Source organism: Phyllobates terribilis, unplaced genomic scaffold (genome assembly GCF_046119375.1).
Source record: "Phyllobates terribilis strain yellow unplaced genomic scaffold, ASM4611937v1 Scaffold_7__3_contigs__length_470593459, whole genome shotgun sequence".
Classification (NCBI taxonomy): domain Eukaryota; kingdom Metazoa; phylum Chordata; class Amphibia; order Anura; family Dendrobatidae; genus Phyllobates; species Phyllobates terribilis.
In genome coordinates this window covers 349,004,302-349,024,879 of record NW_027362767.1, presented here as the reverse complement: position 1 = coordinate 349,024,879, position 20,578 = coordinate 349,004,302, and the positions used below count along the sequence as shown (strand labels likewise).

General features: G+C 44.1%; 1 protein-coding gene across 6 annotated transcripts in view; it reads right to left on the bottom strand.

Moving 5' to 3' along the window:
- The window catches only part of MCF2 (MCF.2 cell line derived transforming sequence), a 487,909-nt gene that overhangs the window by 366,822 nt on the left and 100,509 nt on the right, over positions 1 to 20,578 (bottom strand). For 5 of the 6 annotated variants that reach the window (XM_073641247.1, XM_073641248.1, XM_073641251.1 and 2 more), the window contains exon 4: positions 18,506 to 18,596. In XM_073641247.1, the coding sequence (XP_073497348.1) occupies positions 18,506 to 18,596 (91 nt within the window). Of the gene's footprint in view, positions 1 to 689; positions 1,164 to 18,505; positions 18,597 to 20,578 lie in introns of those variants that run through there. The other variant, XM_073641252.1, reaches the window with a different exon arrangement.

Sequence of the window (20,578 nt, the reverse complement as noted above, 5' to 3'; positions counted from 1 at the left end):
TATTTTATTGATTCCGATTATTTAATTTCTAAAAGTAAAGCAGATGTATAAAGGCAGCAGAGCTGAAATGATCCTCGGTAGCTGAAGCCAATGCATTGTGATATTATTCTAGGAGTTGAGAGACTTAGCACCAACACGTCTGACAAACTCAGCTCTGCTACATTTGTATTGCATTTGAAAACTTAAACAATATATATATATATATATATATATATATACATATATAGTGACATATTATATACATAACGATCCAATTACAGAAAGTCTTTCTTAAAGGAAAAGTGTAACGTGACTGTAAACTCCTCAATGGCTCGTGTTGCATTAAGAGTTAACTTTCTGCGTCTTGATATCTTTCTTGTGTGTTAGTTTATCTGTAGATGAATAAGTGCAGAATTTCTATTTGTAAAACACAAGATCCCCAGATCTAGGCCAAGTATATATAGCGCTGGACCCGAGCTGCAGGGCTGCATGCGTCAGGACGTGGATGCAGCCGGCGGTGACCTGCAGTGCTCTGGATGTGTAATGATGATGACTGAAGAAACTTGGCTATGTGTCTGCAGAGTGGGATCTGCATTATGTATGTCATGTTCATCAGCAGTTTGTGCGAGAGCCCAGATCCGGCTCTTTGCTGCAGTACCGAAGCCTCTGAACTTGGGATGTGCTGCACAGACTGCAGGCAGAGCCCTTACCGCATTCCTTCGGAACCTCATCATTCCTCTCGGGGGGTTTCCTTCGGCCATGTCTTCCGATAATTATTCTCCTTGTGCTATTATCAGGGCGGCATTGGTGATATATGATCTGGCTGCTGGTGAGTGTTTAGAAATGTGACTGCAGCTGCTGATGAGCTGGATCCGTGCTGCTGCGGCTGCAGACGTTTCCATTAGCACAGCACTGCGAAAACTACACAACTGCTCAGAGCCTTGCATTGATTCGCCAGCATTCATGTTAATCTCCGGCAGACACTCATTTACTGGCTCTCACCGACTGCGCACACAGCCCAGCACACCTGTCCCCTGCATGTGACGGGATGGCACGGGGACTACTTAACCTCTAACCTGCCAGATGGGACATATAGAGGCGATTCAACTATGACTCTGCAGTCAGCGTGAAAAACGAAAGTCATAGCAAGTAGAGGAGTCTTATGCAGTCTTGAGCCAAAACCAGGAGTGGATCACACTGGGATGAGGAGTAGAGGAAGATTCAGGGGGGGGGGGTTTAGGGATCCAAGCTCAAAATTCTGGGTCTGACCAGATGGACCACACTTTTATCACAATAGGATAGAAGGGGACTGCTGAAATTGCCGCACTAGGGTGCACTGGGGAAGTTGCGGTAAAGTTCTCTCCATCTGTACCGCGTTATGGACTGTGGAGACGAGATGATTTCTACTTTAAAACAAATGAACCAATTCAACCTTTGCATTTTATTTTTTAAGTCAGTTTTCTTTTGTCTCAACATATTTTCTGCCAATTTTTTCAAGCGGTTCATAAATTTTTTCGCAGCATGAAAATCGCACAGTGTTTTTTGTCTTCAAACTGTTTTGCAACTTTTTAGCCCCCCCCAAAAAAAAGGAGCACATTCCGCTAAATAACACAAAAAAAACGAAAGCGAGAAATTTTAGGCGTACATAAAAGCTTTCTCAGAGGGAGACTGGGGTACAATTGCGCAAAAATTGTGAGACTTTTTAGACTCGCAATTGATGAATTGGACAAAAGCACTGGAACCCTAAAATGTCGCCCACAAATATAACCAATAAAAAAAAATAAAACACCAAAACTAGAATAAGAATAAGGCACAATTTCAATAATGAATTGGACCCAAAGCATTATTATCTAGCCTAGTTAAAGAAGCACTCCTCCTCCTCCCATCAAAGTTTTTATCCTTTTAATATATTCTAATCATCATATTATATGGCACTGTGTACTTACAATTGCTCTTCTTGCCTTTCTACCCAGCTAATTATTCTCATTTCTCGGCTGTATGTAAAAACATTAAAGAAGTTGTTCACTACTTGGACAACCCCTTCACATACCCCTCGCTTGGCCCCGATAAAATAAAAAAGCTTATACTCACATCCCATGCCAGCGTTGTTCCAGCAGTGTCAGCCCTCGTGTTCCTGGGGCTCTTGTGCAGTTGGTATGGCGCGTGTGTAAGGGGGAAGACAGGGGTGTAAGTACTTTCAGAACAAGGGACCCAGAACTGCCGGGGCCATGCCTCTGGTTGCAGGGGGAAGACAGACTGCGAGCACAGGAGTCAGGTGACCGCGAAACTGGGGGCGTGTCCAGAGCGAGAGCTCAGGAGTCAGGTGACCGGGGAGCTGGGGGCGTGTCCAGAGCGAGAGCTCAGGAGTCAGGTGACCGGGAAGCTGGGGGCGTGTCTAGGAAGAGGGAGAAAAAGGAGGTTTTGCACGGGAAAGCAGGCAGTTGACAGTTAGAGTCAAGCCCGACTAGAGGAAGAAGACATGCAGAGTCCGTGGAGCCGAGCAAATGAGGTGCAGTGTTATGGACTAGGGGCTCAGCGGGTCAAACCAGAGACCGCCCGCTGCCGCCAGAAGACGGAGCATTGTTTAGGCGGGGAAGCCTGAAGAAAACAACACCGGCATCAGCCGGCAACTGCCTTGTGGGGAACAAGAGTCAGCTAAGTGTAAAACTGTCGATTACAACCGTTTTGATTCTGCTACATCTAGCCAAACTGTGGATTGTCGGTTATAGCCTGTTACCTACTACTTCCCTTGTTGTCCCCATATTTCCCCTGTTACTCCCTGCGTGGAGCTAGACCCTGTTACAATAAATCCCCCGTTTGTTAACCCTGTACTGGCTGCTCTGTGTTTCTGTGTCACTGCATCTAAAGTACCTGTGTCGCACGTGAGCTTGGCGCCCAATCAGCGCTGACGTCAATGGCCCCCAAATTCGTAGAAATTAAACATCATGAGGTAGTCCGGGCTTCGGCTGCCCCCTCACTTTCTCAAGATGTTCAATTTGTCCGAAGGCGGGAGCAGTGATGTCAGCACTGATTGGGTGTCATAACAACCGCACGAGAGCCCCGGGAACGCGAGTGCCGACACCGCTGGAACAGCACCGGCACGAGAGGTGAGTATAAGCTTTTCATTTTATTGGGACCAAACATTTAGATCAAGAATGAATTGTCCTAGTAGTGGACAACTCCTTTAAGTCTCTTGTCCCTGCATTTATCATCCTCCTCTTAAACTCCTGACCCAGCTGTGATGTCCTCCCCCTATCAGCGACTTTTGCAGTGACTTATGACTCATACAGGGAAAATAGACCTGTTTCTACATAGAGCTTAGAAGAATTCAGCTAGTCACTTTTTAATTATGTGATGTCATAGACCCAATGGTAAAGAGAAGAATTATATGGGTAGAAAGGCAAAATGAGCAATTGTAAGTGCACAGTGCTATATAATCTGATGACTGCAATATACTAAGAGGATAAAAACTTTGATGGGAGGAGGAGGAGGAGTGCTTCTTTAATTACAGAGCACCATACTGAACAAAGTAAAGTTCTTGAATATTTCTCTTCAGAAATTTCCTATTTATTCCTCTCTCAGGGACATAGAACTAGGCTCCACTTTCTCAGACTCCTGAAGAGCAAAATTTCTTAATTACACAAGTACATTCCTTCCACTACAAAATTATTTGTGTAACCATTTTTTAGTTATATATGTTTTTTGTAAGATTAGCAACAACCCATTTGGTCCACATAAGCTATCATCCAACTTTTCCAAACTTCTAAATAGAAAATCTGCCTAGTTATATAGTGCACATTTCTTAGTTTAAGCTGCCAAAAGGGTAAAGTTTCTCCTTGTGGAGAGCGCCAAGTCGGTATAGGGAGATATATACAGTAAGCCATACAATGCTAATCTGAGCATTTAAGCATGCAAATAACCTTTTCAGAGAGGAAAAGGAGAGGAACAGTGCCACCAGTTGGGGTAGAAATCATAAAAGTCAATATCGACTCTGTAAAGAGCCTTGCCACAAGACTTAGGATAAGAAGCCAAATCAGAAATTCCATTTACAGACAAGTGTTTCGGGGTATCGAAATAACAATAATTCCTCAATATAATAAATCACTGATTCCTTCAAATAAACTACATGTCACCTACAGAGTCAAATGAAGGAGCACTGCAGACCAAATATCTACAAATATACAGAAAATGTATTGGAATTCATAGAGTATATACAGTAAAAAGACAGCAAAAAACTGTTTATCATAAAATCAATGACAGCAATGCAAAAACAAAAAACACAGCAGTGACTCTTTTGCAAATCCATATGCTGAGGTAGATAGTGTATAAAGGGTCATGTATAGTTTATTAAAAGCTTATAGCACATTCATAACCATAGGAACAAACAAGCAGAAAGTATCAACAATAATCACTATAATATTCACAAAGATATCCATAAATCTAGTATCACAATTGAGTCACATGAATTGCACCATAATCAAAAGATATCTGCAAATACTTCCAATGAGTTTCGTTATGATAGGTAAATACCTGTGGACATTGTGGAAGAGAAGGGACCAACTTCTACACACCTCGACGCGCGTTTCATCGCCGCCTGACAAAACCGCAGCATGTGCTATAAACTTTTGATAAACTCTACATGACCCTTTATACACTATCTACCTCAACATATGGATTTGCAAAAGAGCCACTGATGTGTTTTTTGTTTTCTGTTTTTGTATTGCTGTCAATGTCTTGTACTGATTTTATGATAAAGTTTTTGTTTGCTGTCTTTGTATACATTCTATGAATTCCAATACATTTTTGATATATTTGTAGATATATAGATCGCACTGCTCCTTCATTTGACTTTGTAGATGATAAGTGTTTTGGAGTGTTTGCCCCTCATCAGTACAAAGCAGGAGAACTGGTTTAGCTGGGTGAGAGGTCTCTGACTGGTGGTCTAAGGTGTGAAGCTACTCTTTGTAGAGAATGCCAAGTTGGCTTAGGGAGACTTAGAGGTCATGCAATGCTTCTTTGGGTGTTTGAATATGCAAGTAGCCACTTCACAGAGGAAGAGGACATGAACTCTAGTGCCAGGTGATGGGCTAGTAATCCTAAAAGTCAATATCAACCCTGTAAGGGCCTTTCCACATTACTTAGGATAACAAGCCAAACCAGAAGCTCCATTTGTAGACAAGTGTTTTTCCCTCATCAGTGCAAAGCAGGAGAACTGGTTTGAATGAATGAGAGGCCTCTGACAGGAGGTCTAAGGGGTAAAGCTATCCCTTGTAGAGAGTGTCAAGTTAGCATAGGGAGACTTATAGGCCATGCAATGCCCCTCTGGAGATTTCTATATGCAAGTAGCCTAGTCACAGAGGAAGAGGACAGGAACTCTAGAGCCGCCTAATTGATGTAGGAGCAATCCTAAAAATCAATATCGTCCATTTAAATTTCCTTGCCATATCACTTAAGATAAGAATTCAAACTAGAAACTAAATTTATTTACAGATATACAGAAGTGTTTCGGGATGTTGTCCCTTATCTCTGAAGAGGATATTTGCATATTTACTTTCAGAAAGGAGCATTTCATGGCTTATAAGTCTCCTTAGGCCGACTTGGAACTCTCCAAAAGGAAAAACTTGAACACTTATACCCCCCTTCCACAAGCTTCTCACCCATCTGAATCAGCTTTCCTGCTTTGCACTGATGAGAGGCATTTGTTAGATGTTGCAATCTCAAAAAATAAAATCATCGACCCCAAAATACTTGTCTGCAAATGGAGTTTCTGGTATGACTTCTTAGCCTATGTGATGTGGACTAGAGACCTTTAAAGTGTCGATATTGACTTTTAGGATCACTAGGTGGCCCTAGAGTTGATGTTCTGTTCCTACTTGCATAGTTAGTTTCAGCGCTTTTACACCTTGACAGATCTGTGATGATTCCTTTAGGATCTGTACTTGCCTCCATGTTGCCTGTCGCTGAAACAGAAAGGCTTATGTATACTTTTTATCAATTCGAGGTGATTTGTTTTATTGTGAGCCGGAGTTGTGGTTTAGCCTTTTTATCATTCTCCGTAAGTTTAGCACATTCAGATATCCAAAGAAAAACCAATGACAAGCAAAATACCCAAGTAACTGGAAGTAAATGGGTAAATCGCACAGTGCAAAAATAATAATAAATAATGAAGGGTATTTAGTTAACATAATTTTGATCAAAATAATGTAAAAGCTATCCCGCAACGTCAAGGCAACCCTTATGGGACAGTCCTAACTCTAATATTAAAACCTTACCATTTGTCAAGTGACGTACAGTACAGGCCAAAAGTTTGGACACACCTTCTCATTTAAAGATATTTCTGTATTTTCATGACTATGAAAATTGTACATTCACACTGAAGGCATCAAAACTATGAATTAACACATGTGGAATTATATACTTAACAAAAAAGTGTGAAACAACTGAAAATATGTCTTATATTCTAGGTGCTTCAAAGTAGCCACCTTTTGCTTTGATGACTGCTTTGCACACTCTTGGCATTCTCTTGATGAGCTTCTAGAGGTAGTCACCGGAAATGGTCTTCCAACAATCTTGAAGGAGTTCCCAGAGATACTTAGCACTTGTTGGCCCTTTTGCCTTCACTCTGCGGTCCAGCTCACCCAAACCATCTCGATTGGGTTCAGGTCTGGTGACTTTGGAGGCCAGGTCATCTGGCGTAGCACCCCATCACTCTCCATCTTGGTCAAATAGCCCTTACACAGCCTGGAGGTGTGTTTGGGGTCATTGTCCTGTTGAAAAATAAATGATGGTCCAACTAAACGCAAACCGGATGGAATAGCATGCCGCTGCAAGATGTTGTGGTAGACATGCTGGTTCAGTATGCCTTCAGTTTTGAATAAATCCCCAACAGTGTCACCAGCAAAGTACCATCACACCTCCTCCTCCATGCTTCATGGTGGGAACGAGGCATGTAGAGTCCACCCGTTCACCTTTTTTGCGTCGCACAAAGACACGGTGGTTGGAACCAAAGATCTCAAATTTGGACTCATCAGACCAAAGCACAGATTTCCACTGGTCTAATGTCCATTCCTTGTGTTCTTTAGCCCAAACAAGTCTCTTCTGCTTGTTGCCTGTCCTTAGCAGTGGTTTCCTAGCAGCTATTTTACCATGAAGGCCTGCTGCACAAAGTCTCCTCTTAACAGTTGTTGAAGAGATGTGTCTGCTGCTAGAACTCTGTGTGGCATTGACCTGGTCTCTAATCTGAGCTGCTGTCAACCTGCGATTTCTGAGGCTGGGGACTCGGATAAACTTATCCTCAGAAGCAGAGGTGACTCTTGGTCTTCCTTTCCTGGGGCGGTCCTCATGTGAGCCAGTTTCTTTGTAGCGCTTGATGGTTTTTGCAACTGCACTTGGGGACACTTTCAAAGTTTTCCCAATTTTTCGCACTGACTGACCTTCATTTCTTAAAGTAATGATGGCCACTTGTTTTTCTTTACTTAACTGCTTTTTTCTTGCCATAATACAAATTCTAACAGTCTATTCAGTAGGACTATCAGCTGTGTATCCACCAGACTTCTGCACAACACAACTGATGGTCCCAACCCCATTTATAAGGCAAGAAATCCCACTTATTAAACCTGACAGGGCACACCTGTGTAGGGAAGACCATTTCCAGTGACTACCTCTTGAAGCTCGTCAAGAGAATGCCAAGAGTGTGCAAAGCAGTCATCAAAGCAAAAGGTGGCTACTTTGAAGAACCTAGAATATAAGACATATTTTCAGTTGTTTCACACTTTTTTGTTAAGTATATAATTCCACATGTGTTAATTCATAGTTTTGATGCCTTCAGTGTGAATGTACAATTTTCATAGTCATGAAAAGACAGAAAAATCTTTAAATGAGAAGGTGTGTCCAAACTTTTGGTCTGTACTGTACGTATGGATAAGGGCAGAGAGACTGAATCCCTAGTAGAAGCATAAACATTCAGATATCCAGTAGCATTGGTTAGAACAACACGAGTCAAGCTATACCGCCTCGTAGAAAAGTGTCATAACGCACAAAACCTGAACTAGACACTTAACGCTGCAAAAGCCATTGAACATGGAGAGTTGGGTGTTGCATTACACTTTTCTGCACCATGAAATCTTAGTGCATCGTGGAGCCATGTCTGTAGGGTTAAGTAATGTTACAACTCTACTATATACAGCTTCTCATAGCTTTATCACTTGTATTAGACATTGCCCATAATAATGCAGACGTTACACACAAGATGACACAGCTCAGATATAATGAGAGATAGGATTGGGTATCCAAGTAGGAAATATAATGGCCACATGACAGTACAATGTGAATGTTCAGTAGCTGGAAGAATCTGCAAGCAGCATCACAAGCAGCATCAGCACTCTGTCCCGGTTTCAATCATTGCTCTGTCACAGCTCAAGGTTACAAGCAATGAGACCAAACCTCAAAAAGTGCAATTGTCCCTATTTTGGTCATTTTCATTTCTGCAGAAATAACATTCATATCTTAGAGGGTTTTTTTAAAACTTTTTACAACACTGATAGGAGCACACAATGTATATTAGGAAATTATCCCTCTATATAATTCTGATTAAATGCTGTGGCACCTGCATAATATTTTGTCTCATCAATACAGAATATGTGGTCCAGTGTCCACCCATACAGGCAATTTCCAAAAAGTTTCAACAGGAAGTGCAGGCGTATTTGTTATACACTATATTCTTTTTTTTTAGAAATTGATGCTAACACTGCCATCTGGTCAATATGTTCTAGATGGTGTCATAGACAACTTTAGGATCAGTTACCTGTCACTTTAGTGACAGGTAATTAGGCTGCATTTCCTATTAACACTTTTGGAACTATACCACTTGATCTGCAAGCAAAAAACATAATTACCAACATTTGGCTGCTGCTCTAACTTCTGATTTATTTAAAATGGCTTTTTTCCATTTTAGATAAAGAAGCTTATTAAAATTGATACACCAGTTGCTCATCTCCAGTATGTTTGTAAGTTTTAAATATTATTCTCTTTTTAATGTAAAAGACAGGTTATATGTTTCTATTGATAGGGGTTCTGGTGATGTATTTCTGTACAGATTACTGGTATACAGTGATTTTGGTGCCAACGATGTCTGAAAGGTTTTATATTAAGTTTATGGTGCTGATTAAGAATATGACTTCAGTTTTGCCAGGTTGACTCTAGTTTATGAGATATTTAACGGTCAATTAATGAATTACAGTAGAATTCTGTCTTCAAAAAGTCGCGTTTATAGCATTGTAAGTCTACAAGCTGAAATACAAAATAATTATATGTAATATTTCATTACCTAAGACACTGTTAAAGAGTAGTGATGAGCGAACGTGTTCGCCACTGCTCGGTACTCGCCCGAGCATCACTGTGCTCAACAAGCTCGACGAGTATTTCCGGGTTGTTAGAGTGGGAGCTCGGGTCCCCTCCATGCATGTTTGGCGCTCTTTAGAGAGCCAATGAACATGCAGGGATTACATGCCTGCTATTTAAAAACGTGGTTCTCTGTCAGACATATCACCTGTAAGACTGTTCCAAAATCAGACATTTCTTCCATTTTCATTCCGTTGCAGTGTGTCGGTCAAGCTATTCACACTAGGTGTCTGTGAAGAATAGTATTAGTAAATTATAGACCTGCTATTTAAAACCGTGGTTCTCTGTCAGACATATCAGCTATGAAACTGTTCCAAAATCAGACATTTCTTCCATTTTCATTCTGTTGCAGTGTGTCAGTCAAATTATTCACTCTAGGTGTCTGTGAAGAATGGTATTAGTAAATTACAGGCCTGCTATTTAAAACCGTGGTTCTCTGTCAGACATATCACCTATACGAGTGTTCCAAAATCAGCCATTTCTTCCATTTTCATTTTGTTGCAGTGTGTCGGTCAAGCTATTCACACTAGGTCTCTGTGTAGAATAATATTAGTAAATTACAGGCCTGCTATTTAAAATTGTGGTTCTCTGTCAGACATATCACATATAACTGCGTTCCAATATCAGTCATTCCTCGTGAACGTGGAAAATATTGTCCTCATTTAAAATGGGCAAGGTGCATGGCAAGGGACGAGGAAGTGGACGTGATGGTGGATGCAGAGGCCGTGGATGTGGCCGTGGGCAAGCTGAAATTGTGCCACAACAAACACCCACATCTTGTCGCTCGACCTTCCTGTCCCAATTACTAGGGGAGCGCAGAACACCACTATTGAACACAGAGCAGTGTCAAAAGGTTGTTGGTTGGATAGCAGATAATGCTTCCAGTCACTTAGCCACCACCACCACCACCCTGTCTTCCACACGGTCAAGTCTCAGTAGCCGTGAGTCTGAATCGCATATTCATCACCCTGATCCTCCTTTCTCCCACCATGCCGAGTGCCCGGAGACAACTGATCCCACACATGGACACTCCGAAGAGCTGTTCACTTTTCCATTTGTAGATTCGGGCCTCTCGTCCAGCCAGCTTCAAGCGAGTCAAGAGGAGAATGCGTGCAGCGATGCCCAAATATTGGAGCAGCCACGGTCACAACGAAGGCGACGGTGGGAAAGTGCAATTACTGTCACAAGAGGTGGATGATGATGATGATGAGACACAATTGCTAGAAAGTCAGGAGGAGGACCAGGGTGCGGAAGTGGAAGACGAGGTGGTGGATGATATATTAACTGACCCAACCTAGCAGGGAGACATACAGAGCGAGGACAGCAGCACACAGGGGGAAAGAGGCATAGCACCACAACAAGCAGGAAGAATCAGTGTGGTGGCTGCAGACACAAGGCGTGAAAGCGTTCCTCGTAACACCAACACGACAGAAGTAGCCAGTACAACTGTTAGGTGTTCCCAAGTCTGATTATTTTTTAAAGACTCTGCAAATAACCCCAAAAAGGCCATTTCCACCACCTGCCAGGCCAGCATCAGCAGGGGTAGCAAAACTAGCAGCCTGACCACCACCAGCATGATCAGGCACATGGCAGCAAAGCACCCAACTAAGTGAGCCGAACCCCAGGTTCCAGCAATAGTGTTTACGGGTGACACCACTGCTTGTTCCACTGTTGTGCGTGCACGCCAATCCCCTGTCCATGGCACATGCCAAGATGCCTCCCGCCCTGCACCTGTCGTTGAACACTCTCAACTAGCACCATCAGCAAGCACGTCCACGTTCTTGTCCCAGCGCAGCATTCAGTTGTCCCTACACCAGTCCTTGGAATGCAAACGCCAATATGCAGCCAACGCCCCACAGGCCACACTACTAAATTCACACATTTCGAGAATGTTTGTGCTCAAAATGTTGCCTTTTAGGCTTGTGGAGACGGAAGCTTTCTGCAACCTGATGGCGGTGGCCATCCCTCAGTACTCGGTCCCCAGGCGCCACTATTTGCCCTGGTGTTCCGTCCCCGCATTACACAAGCACGTGTCCTACAACATTAGACGTGCCCTCAACAACGCAGTTACTGGGAAAGTCCACCTAACCACGGACACGTGGACAAGTGATTTTGGGCAGGGACAGTACATCTCGCTGACAGCACACTGGGTTAATATAGTGGAAGCCGGGATCAAGACGGACCTTGGGTCGGAACACATCCTCCCGACGCAGAGGATTGCGGGCCCTGGGTCAATCAGGGTTGCCCCCACATTCTACAGCTACTGCACCTCCTCCTCTTCAGCCTCCATCTCCGAAATTACCACATCAGTCGCAAGCTGGAAGCACTGCCTTGGCCAAGCGGCAACAGGCTGTGCTGAAGCTAATATGCTTAGGTGACAAACCGCACAATGCTGAAGAGTTGTGGACAGCTCTGAAAGAGCAGGCAGATCTGTGGCTGACACTGCTGACCCTACAGCCAGGCATGGTCGTGTGTGACAATGGTCGGAACCTGGTGGCGGCTCTGAGGCGAGGCGAGCTCACACACGTACCATGCCTGGCTGATGTGCTTAACCTCGTGGTTCAGCGGTTTCTGAAAACCTACCCGGATCAGCCAGATCTGCTTGTCAAAGTACGCCGCCTGTGTGCCCATTTTAGAAAGTCAGCTACAGCTTCTGCCACCCTTGCCATTCTTCAGCAGTGTTTGCAGCTTCCAGCTCACTGACTGATCTGCGATGTCCCCACGCGTTGGAACTCTACATTGCAGATGTTGGGAAGGAGTTGTGAGCAGAAGAGGGCAGTTGTTGACTACCAGCATCAACAAGGCCATCGGTATTCAGTTCAGACACAACACATAAGACATCAGGAGTGGACATGGATGTCAGACATATGTACCATCCTCCAAAACTTTGAGGACTCCACCAAGATGGTGAGAGGCGATGACGCCATAATTAGCGTCACCATCCCGCTTCTCTGTCTTCTGAAACGCTCTCTGCTCACAATTAAAGAGGATACATTGCAGATGGAGCACGTTGAAATGGAGCAAGGAACCATGCAGGGTGATTCCACACAGCCCAGCCTCATCTCATCCCAACGTGGATTGGGTGACAATGAGGAAGAGGAGGAGGAGGTAGAACAGGAGCTAGTATCCTGCGCTATAGACGGTACTACCTGAACAACTGTCATACCGTCTGTTCAGCGTGGATGGCCTGAGGACAGGGAGGAGGATGAGGAGGAGAGCATGGTCAGTCGTCCTCTTGGTGAGGACACGGAAGTCTTGCCACATTGCAGTCTGGCACACATGGTTGAGATTATGTTGCGCTGCCTTTCCCGTGACCCTCGCGTTGCCCAAATTTTGGGTGACAGTAATTACTGGTTGTTGACACTTCTCGACCCACGCTACAAGGAAAACTTTCTGTCTCTTATTCCCATGCTGGACACACCTAATAAAATGGTCAGAATGAGAAGGCCCTTGTTGCGAAATTATTAAAAAATTCCAATCTGAAAACACTGGCGGCAGAGGTCACAGTTCGTTGGACAACCAAGGAGTACAGGTGAGAGAGACACAAATGCAATCCAGCAGAGGCAGGGGAACACTGTCAAAGTTCTGGGACAGTTTTCTCAGACCCTCCAATCTCACAGGCCCTGAGGCGCGGGGTACTCTCCCAAAGAGGGTAAAGTTTTGGAAGATGGTGAGGGAGTACCTTGCCGACCGTACCAATGTCCTCAGTGATTCATCTGTGCCTTATAATTATTGAGTATCCAAGCTGGACACGTGGCATGAACTGGCTCTCTACGCCTTGAAGGTCCTGGCCTGCCCTGCCGCTAGCGTTTTGTTAGAGCATGTTTTTAGTGCCACTGGTGGAATTATAACCGATAGGCGCATCCGCCTGTCAACTGAAAATGCTGACAGGCTGACTCTTATAAAAATGAACAAGGGCTGGATTGGGCCAGACTTCTCAACACCACCGACTGATAGCAGCGTAACATAAACTCAAATACAGTGACTTTTTTTTGGGAGGTCTAACTCTATTCTGTCTTCACACCCAGACATGGGTATATGCTTCCTGATTTTGTCTATTTGCTCTTGTCCTCCTCCTTCTCCGCATCCTCATCCTCCACCACCATATCACCACCATATCAACATACAGTATCTACGTCTCTTGCAAGGGACATTGGAGTTCCTCCAAATTTTTGGCAGCCGTTGCTTCACTGGATAGGCAAAGAGTATGGGAGACCCACTTGCAAATAATGTGAACATTGTTTTCACGAGGCCCTCCGACCTCTGCCTCTCTTACAAGGGGTATTGGAGTTCCTCCAAATTTTTGGCAGCCGTTGCTTCACTGCATAGGCAAACAGTATGGGAGACCCACTTCCTAATAATGGGAACATTGTTTTCAGGAGGCCCTCCGACCTCTACGTCTCTTGCAAGGGGCATTGGAGTTCCTCCAAATTTTTGGCAGCCGTTGCTTCTCTGCATAGGCAAACAGCATGGGAGACCCACTTCCTAATAATGGGAACATTGTTTTCAGGAGGCCCTCCAACCTCTACGTCTTTTGCAGGGGGACATATTGGTAGAAGAAATGAATACCATGTTTACTTATGGCCACCATTGTCTCTACAGAATTTCTTACTGCAGTGCAATAAATTTGCTTTGGTTTTGCTGAAAGTCCCATGGACATCAATAGAGTCGTATACAAGTGCTCCCACATCTCCAATAAAACCTATGGAAGCTACCGTGACACAGAAAATAAGGTCATAGAACATCTATTTTCATGTTGGATGGAGGACCCAGTGGACAGATACCCACCATTCTTTTGATCTTCCATAAATAATTAATATGACCATATCACCTATTTAAGTGGTGCAGTACATATTAAGTGACTTAACTTTTGATATCTAGCTGGAAATTGTATAATCTCAGTTTCCATTTATTTCCTGAAAACGATTGTTAGAATGGTTGAGATTGTTGAGAAACAACCCTCCGGCTAGATAGGACATGCTCACGTCCTTTGTCTTCTTATATTTGTTACGCACATGCCCGGACTGACTGGCGTGAGCGTGGTTAGTGATCCCACTGGACCATAAGCCAAGGAGTGCCTGGAGGGGCGTGACTAAGTATCAACTCGGTCCGACTAAGGTCGCATGGCGGCTAAGTCGACTCCGTCAACCAGGGAGGAACCGAGCAGAGGGACCAGGTGCTACTCCAGGTCAGAGCCCGGTCACAGCTGTTGACCCACACCGGGGAATGCAGGAACAGGCAAGGCACGGCTGGTATGCAGACCGGTGGGTACTGGCAGGTAAGAACCAGGCAGGATAGGGACCAGTACAGACTGGGATACAGGAACAGAGCCGCAGGTGCGGTAGACAAGCAGAGCAGAGCAAAACCCGCAGGTGCGGTAAACGGGCAGAGCAGAGCAAAACCCGCAGTTGCGGTAGACAAGCAGAGCAGAGCAAAACCCGCAGGTGCGGTAGACAAGCAGAGCAGAGCAAAACCCGCAGGTGCGGTAGACAAGTAGAGCAGAGAAAAACCCGCAGGTGTGGTAGACAAGCAGAGCAGAGCAAAACCCGCAGGTGCGGTAGACAAGCAGAGCAGAGCAAAACCCGCAGGTGCGGTAGACAAGCAGAGTAGAGCAAAACCCGCAGGTGCGGTAGACAAGCAGAGCAGGGCAACACCCGCAAGTGCGGTAGACGAGCAGAGCAGAGCAAAACCCGCAAGTGCGGTAGACAAGCAGAGCAAAACCCGCAGGTGCGGTAGACAAGCAGAGCAGAGCAAAACCCGCAGGTACGTTAGACAAGCAGAGCAGAGCAAAACCCACAGGTGCGGTAGACAAGCAGAGCAGAGCAAAACCCGCAGGTGCGGTAGACAAGCAGAGCAGAGCAAAACCCACAGGTGCGGTAGACAAGCGGAGCAAAGCAAAACCCGCAGGTGCGGTAGACAAGCAGAGCAGAGCAAAACCCACAAGTGCGGTAGACAAGCAGAGCAGAGCAAAACCCGAAAGTGCGGTAGGCAAGCAAAGCAAAACCCGCAGGTGCGGTAGACAAGCAGAGCAGAGCAAAACCCACAGGTGCAGTAGACAAGCAGAGCAGAGCAAAACCTGCAGGTGCGGTAGACAAGCAGAGCAGAGCAAAACCCGCAGGTGCGGTAGACAAGCAGAGCAAAACCCGCAAGTGCGGTAGACAAGCAGAGCAGTGCAAAACTCGAAAGTGCGGTAGGCAAGCAGAGCAGAGCAAAACCCACAAGTGCGGTAGACAAGCAGAGCAGGGCAAAACCCGCAAGTGCGGTAGACAAGCAGAGCAGAGCAAAACGCGCAAGTGCTTTAGACAAGCAGAGCAAAACCCGCAGGTGCAGTAGACAAGCAGAGCAGAGCAAAATCCGCAGATGCGGTAGACAAGCAGAGCAGATACACACAAGGTACTTACATTGAAGTAGCGAGTGGACACTAAACTCACAAATAGAAGTACAGAGACAATGAATTGGAGTTAGGTGCAGGTTCAGACACTGCAGGAAAAGGGAAGATACGAACATAGAGACAAACAAGTAACGGGCTAGGACACTGTTCAGACAGGAACTGAACCAGGAACAAGATACAGGAATGAGCCTGGGAACTCAGCCCCCAGGGTGGCGGAAACAGACTAGAAGTCACAGATACAGGTAACGGGCCTGGGTATACAGCCCCCTGGGTGGCGGAACAGACTAGAAGTCACAGATATAGGTAACAGGCCTGAGTATACAGCCCCCAGGGTGGCGGAGACAGACAAGATACAGGACAGGACCTGGCAACTCAGTTGCACAGAACACACTGAAAGAAAGTGTTGCTCAGGCCCCTCATACTGGGTGGAGGGGGTTTAAGTATCCAGTGGCTCACAACAATAGGCTGGGGACGCATTAGGAGTGCGCACACAGTAACTATAAGAATCAGACAGTAACCGCGCCGCCGCCCTAAGCAATCAGACAAGAGACATGCACACAGCGGGTACTGGAGAAAAGTGTGCAGCCAGGACTGATAGGTAAGATGGCGGTCTTGCATGATGGAAGGTGGTAAGCAATGCCAGCACGCCGCCAGGGATGTTACAATATTCACTTCACTTATCATAAGGACAGTTTAACTGAGCAACAGGTGGGTAGAGGTCTGCAAAAACTCCTGGGTCCTGTCATGTTTGGACCTCATTATAATGTCAGAGCCTGGTTCTAATGTAGGGTCCTGTGGATCTATGGTGGTCTGGTCAGTGACGTATTCTTCACTGATTTGATCACATATTTCTAATCTTATTAACTCTCCACACTCCATGTTTATAGACCCCTATCTAGTATGTACCTGTATACGGACATGCATTATTGGCAAAATCATCAGTTTTGAGCCTAAGACTTAGAAAAATCCTTTCCATATTTGTGTACAGATAATGAACTATCTGATGGAGAGGAGAGGAGAGCTCTGACACAGAGGAGAGGTGAGTTACAGTATGTTGTACATAATGATCTCTATATAAAACCATGAACTAGGTAATAAATGTTTCTTGTGAATTTATAGATGATTCCTTATTTTTCCCAGTATGCCAATGTGCAAAATTCCTGGTTGCTTCTTGGAAGACATCATATCACCTAGTTCCATCTTCATGAGAAACTTCCAGGAGAATAAAGAGGAGCTAGTGGAATGACTGTACTAACTGTATAATAATACCGTCTTTGGGAAGAAGGTATCCCATCATCAGTATCTGGGTCATACAAGACTTATCCATCATCTCCCTCCTCCCGCAATTAGTTCCAAGAAAAGTAACTTTAGCTTTCTGGAGGGCTAACCACTTTGTCACTGAAATTTAGTTATTGAACATTTAGGAAAACCCTCTTCTTATCTATGGAATGAGTGGAGATCTTACATGAGATCCACCATGTATAGACAAAGAGATTCTCAAATTTGGCTTTATGTTCAAAATATTTTTAAAATTTTTGAATAAGTTTATTTTTGTTGTTGCTCTCACACTTGGTCTACTCATAATACCCCATGTCCCATATATGGAGACCAGTAATGTAAATTACATGTGTGTGAGAGGTGGATACTTTGTTAGATTGGTATCTAAGAGTTTACAGAGTTAATTAAATTTGCTTCCTAAAAAATTGAAAATTGACCACATTGAAAATTGAAAATTGACCACAACATCCGTAAACATAAACTATGGCTTTACCCATCAGGACAAACTGAAAATAAAAAGGTCCTTAAAATGTCTTACAATTAGGTAAATAAAACCTCGGAAAGCAACCAGTCATGAAAAAACAGTGTGTGAAAAATTAAGTACACCTTTGCTGCTTTAATAGGCATTAATAGGAGAAGTAGCAGCCATGTGATGCTAATAATATGGACTTAAAGGAAACCTGTCAGGTCCGATAATGCTATTAGTCTGCAGATATAGCGTTAATGCGTAGGTTAGTAGCGTTATGAAGGTGCCCAGCCGCAGTATTTCATGCAATAAAATGCAAATTAATTATGTAAACATCATACAATGTGATTTTCTGGATTTTTTTTAAGATTCTGTCAACAAATATTTGGCTGTAACCCAAGATATATAGTAGAACTCTCACTCAATCAATGCTGAAGGTCGAATAAAACACCTTTCTATGGAAGCATGATAGAAAATATTCCCTGGCCCAGCGACAACGTAACCTACCCTTCAACCTGTTTTTGGCAAAACCTTGGTATTGTTAACCAAACCACCGTCAAAGGCAAATGAAACAACAAAAGATCTGAGAATTTTCTGAAAATCTATTTTAAGGGGAAAGCTAACAGACATTGGAGAACAATAACCCATTTGTCCTTATCACTGATGAACTCCTCTCTAACCTTCCAGAGCTTAGCAACCTGTGGCCACTGATAGGTTGCATTGGTCAGCTGGCATATCACAGAATACGGGGACACAGCGCCCAGAGCGGAGGAGTGGTGCCCGCCCGGAGGTGAGTATGCTTTTATTTCTATTCAGCACATTAGGGACATTTAAATGGGCTTATCCAGTAGTGTATAACTCCAGTTACTACTGAATTTACATAGAAGGAGCCTGTAGGCACATAACGTTATCCAATTTAGATTGTGAATTTTTTTTAATAAGCTTTCCCATATTTTATCTCTGTGGAAGTGAATATTATGGCTGTGACTTACTGATAATTTCTGAAGTGTTAATTTTACAGACGTCCATGTATCCAATCTTCTGTCCAATATAACAATGTATTTAATGTCATCTTCTTCTTTACTAAAAGAGGTAAGGGAAAAAACACCACATTACTATAATTATTTTCAATACATTTTACCGTATTCAGGGCGTATTTGGCTTTCGAGGCTGCCTACATACTGTAAGTAGAGGGAATGAGAAATCAACAAAGGAATGGTTGAACCCATAGGCTTTATATGCTTAGGATGAAACCCTTGAAGTTCTTTTTTTTTCCTCTCCACAGATTCCAGGTCAACAAACACAGGTATTAGCAAGTCGTTTAGGATCATTATTTTGTATATGTTGGGTCGATGTCTGTAGCGCCACAAAATGCCTGCATGTGTGATATAATTTCATATGTATTGCCAGCTATGGTAAGTGCTGAGTTCTCTGCTGTTATAATTGCATCCACACATTGTACCTAATCCCTTACTTTAGGGTTGTGCACTTTTGTCTAAATCAGGAAGTTGTGCACGATCCCTCAGAAGAAAGGAGGTGTTTCTGAAGTGTAGTGTGGTTCAGTGGGGCAGTGAAGTGTGAGAAATATGGAGCATCATGGACGTGAAGAGGAGAGCAGTGTGCTCTCTGCAAGTACAAGCTGCACCTAGCAGTGCATAATTCCCTAGAGTACAGAGACTTCTAGAGTCTGTGCTAAACTGAGAGACTGCTCAGTCTTTAGAACTAGCAGAAGAGTGCTTTTGCCCAGGGGCTCAGCAGCCGAATAGAATCAAGAGGATTCAAGTTGCCTGCTCGCTGTAAGGGATCACAGATCCAGTAACTGTTCACCTTAGATTCCTAGGGATCCAAGGAATCATTTATCAGAGACATAATTAGCAGGAAGGCTACACAACCGCACGACAGAGAAACTGAGCACTCACCGTGCAGGTCGACCAAAACCCTGTATGTGAATTGCATGGAATCTTCTGGAACTGTTTGAAGAACTTCAGTAAAAGGTACAAACTAGTTATTACCTCATCTAACACTGGTTATACTCTGCTGCACTATTCCTGCTCCAACTCCCCTGGGAGCCAGGTTGGGAAGGGTTAATCATCTGGCACTGCTCAGCACCACCTAACTCCCAGCGGACTTCATCAGTGCCCGGCCATACCAGGCCGAACATCCCAACTGGCATCGCAATCCTTTTTATTATTTTATTATTAACCTCAAAATTGACAAAGACTGTTGCGCGCCCCCAGTCGGGCGTGACCAGCACTCGGACCTCCGTGCACCAGTACCATGACCGCAGTGGCCGGCCGGGGCGACACATACACCACCCAAGAAATTTATCCCAAAAATGTCAATGTACAGTTAGGTCCATATATATTTACACAGAGACAACATTTTTCTAATTTTGGTTCTAGACATTACCACAATGAATTTTAAACAAAACAATTCAGATGAAGTTGAAGTTCAGACTTTCAGATTTCATTTGAGGGTATCTACATTAAAATTGGATGAAGGGTTTAGGAGTTTCAGCTCCTTAACATGTGCCACCCTGTTTTTAAAGGGACCAAAAGTAATTGGACAGATTAAATAATTCTAAATAAAATGTTCATTTCTAGTACTTGGTTGAAAACCCTTTGTTGGCAATGACTGCCTGAAGTCTTGAACTCATGGACATCACCAGACGCTGTGTTTCCTCCGTTTTGATGCTCTGCCAGGCCTTCATTGCGGTGGTTTTCAGTTGCTGTTTGTTTGTGGGCCTTTTTGTCTGAAGTTTAGTCTTTAACAAGTGAAATGCATGCTCAATTGGGTTGAGATCAGGTGACTGACTTGGCCATTCAAGAATATTCCACTTCTTTGCTTTAATAAACTCCTGGGTTGCTTTGGCTTTATGTTTTGGGTCATTGTCCATCTGTAGTATGAAACGACGACCAATCAGTTTGGCTGCATTTGGCTGGATCTGAGCACACAGTATGGCTCTGAAGACATCAGAATTCATTCGGATGCCTCTGTCCTGTGTCACATCCTCAATAAACACTAGTGACCCAGTGCCACTGGCAGCCATGCATGCCCAAGCCATC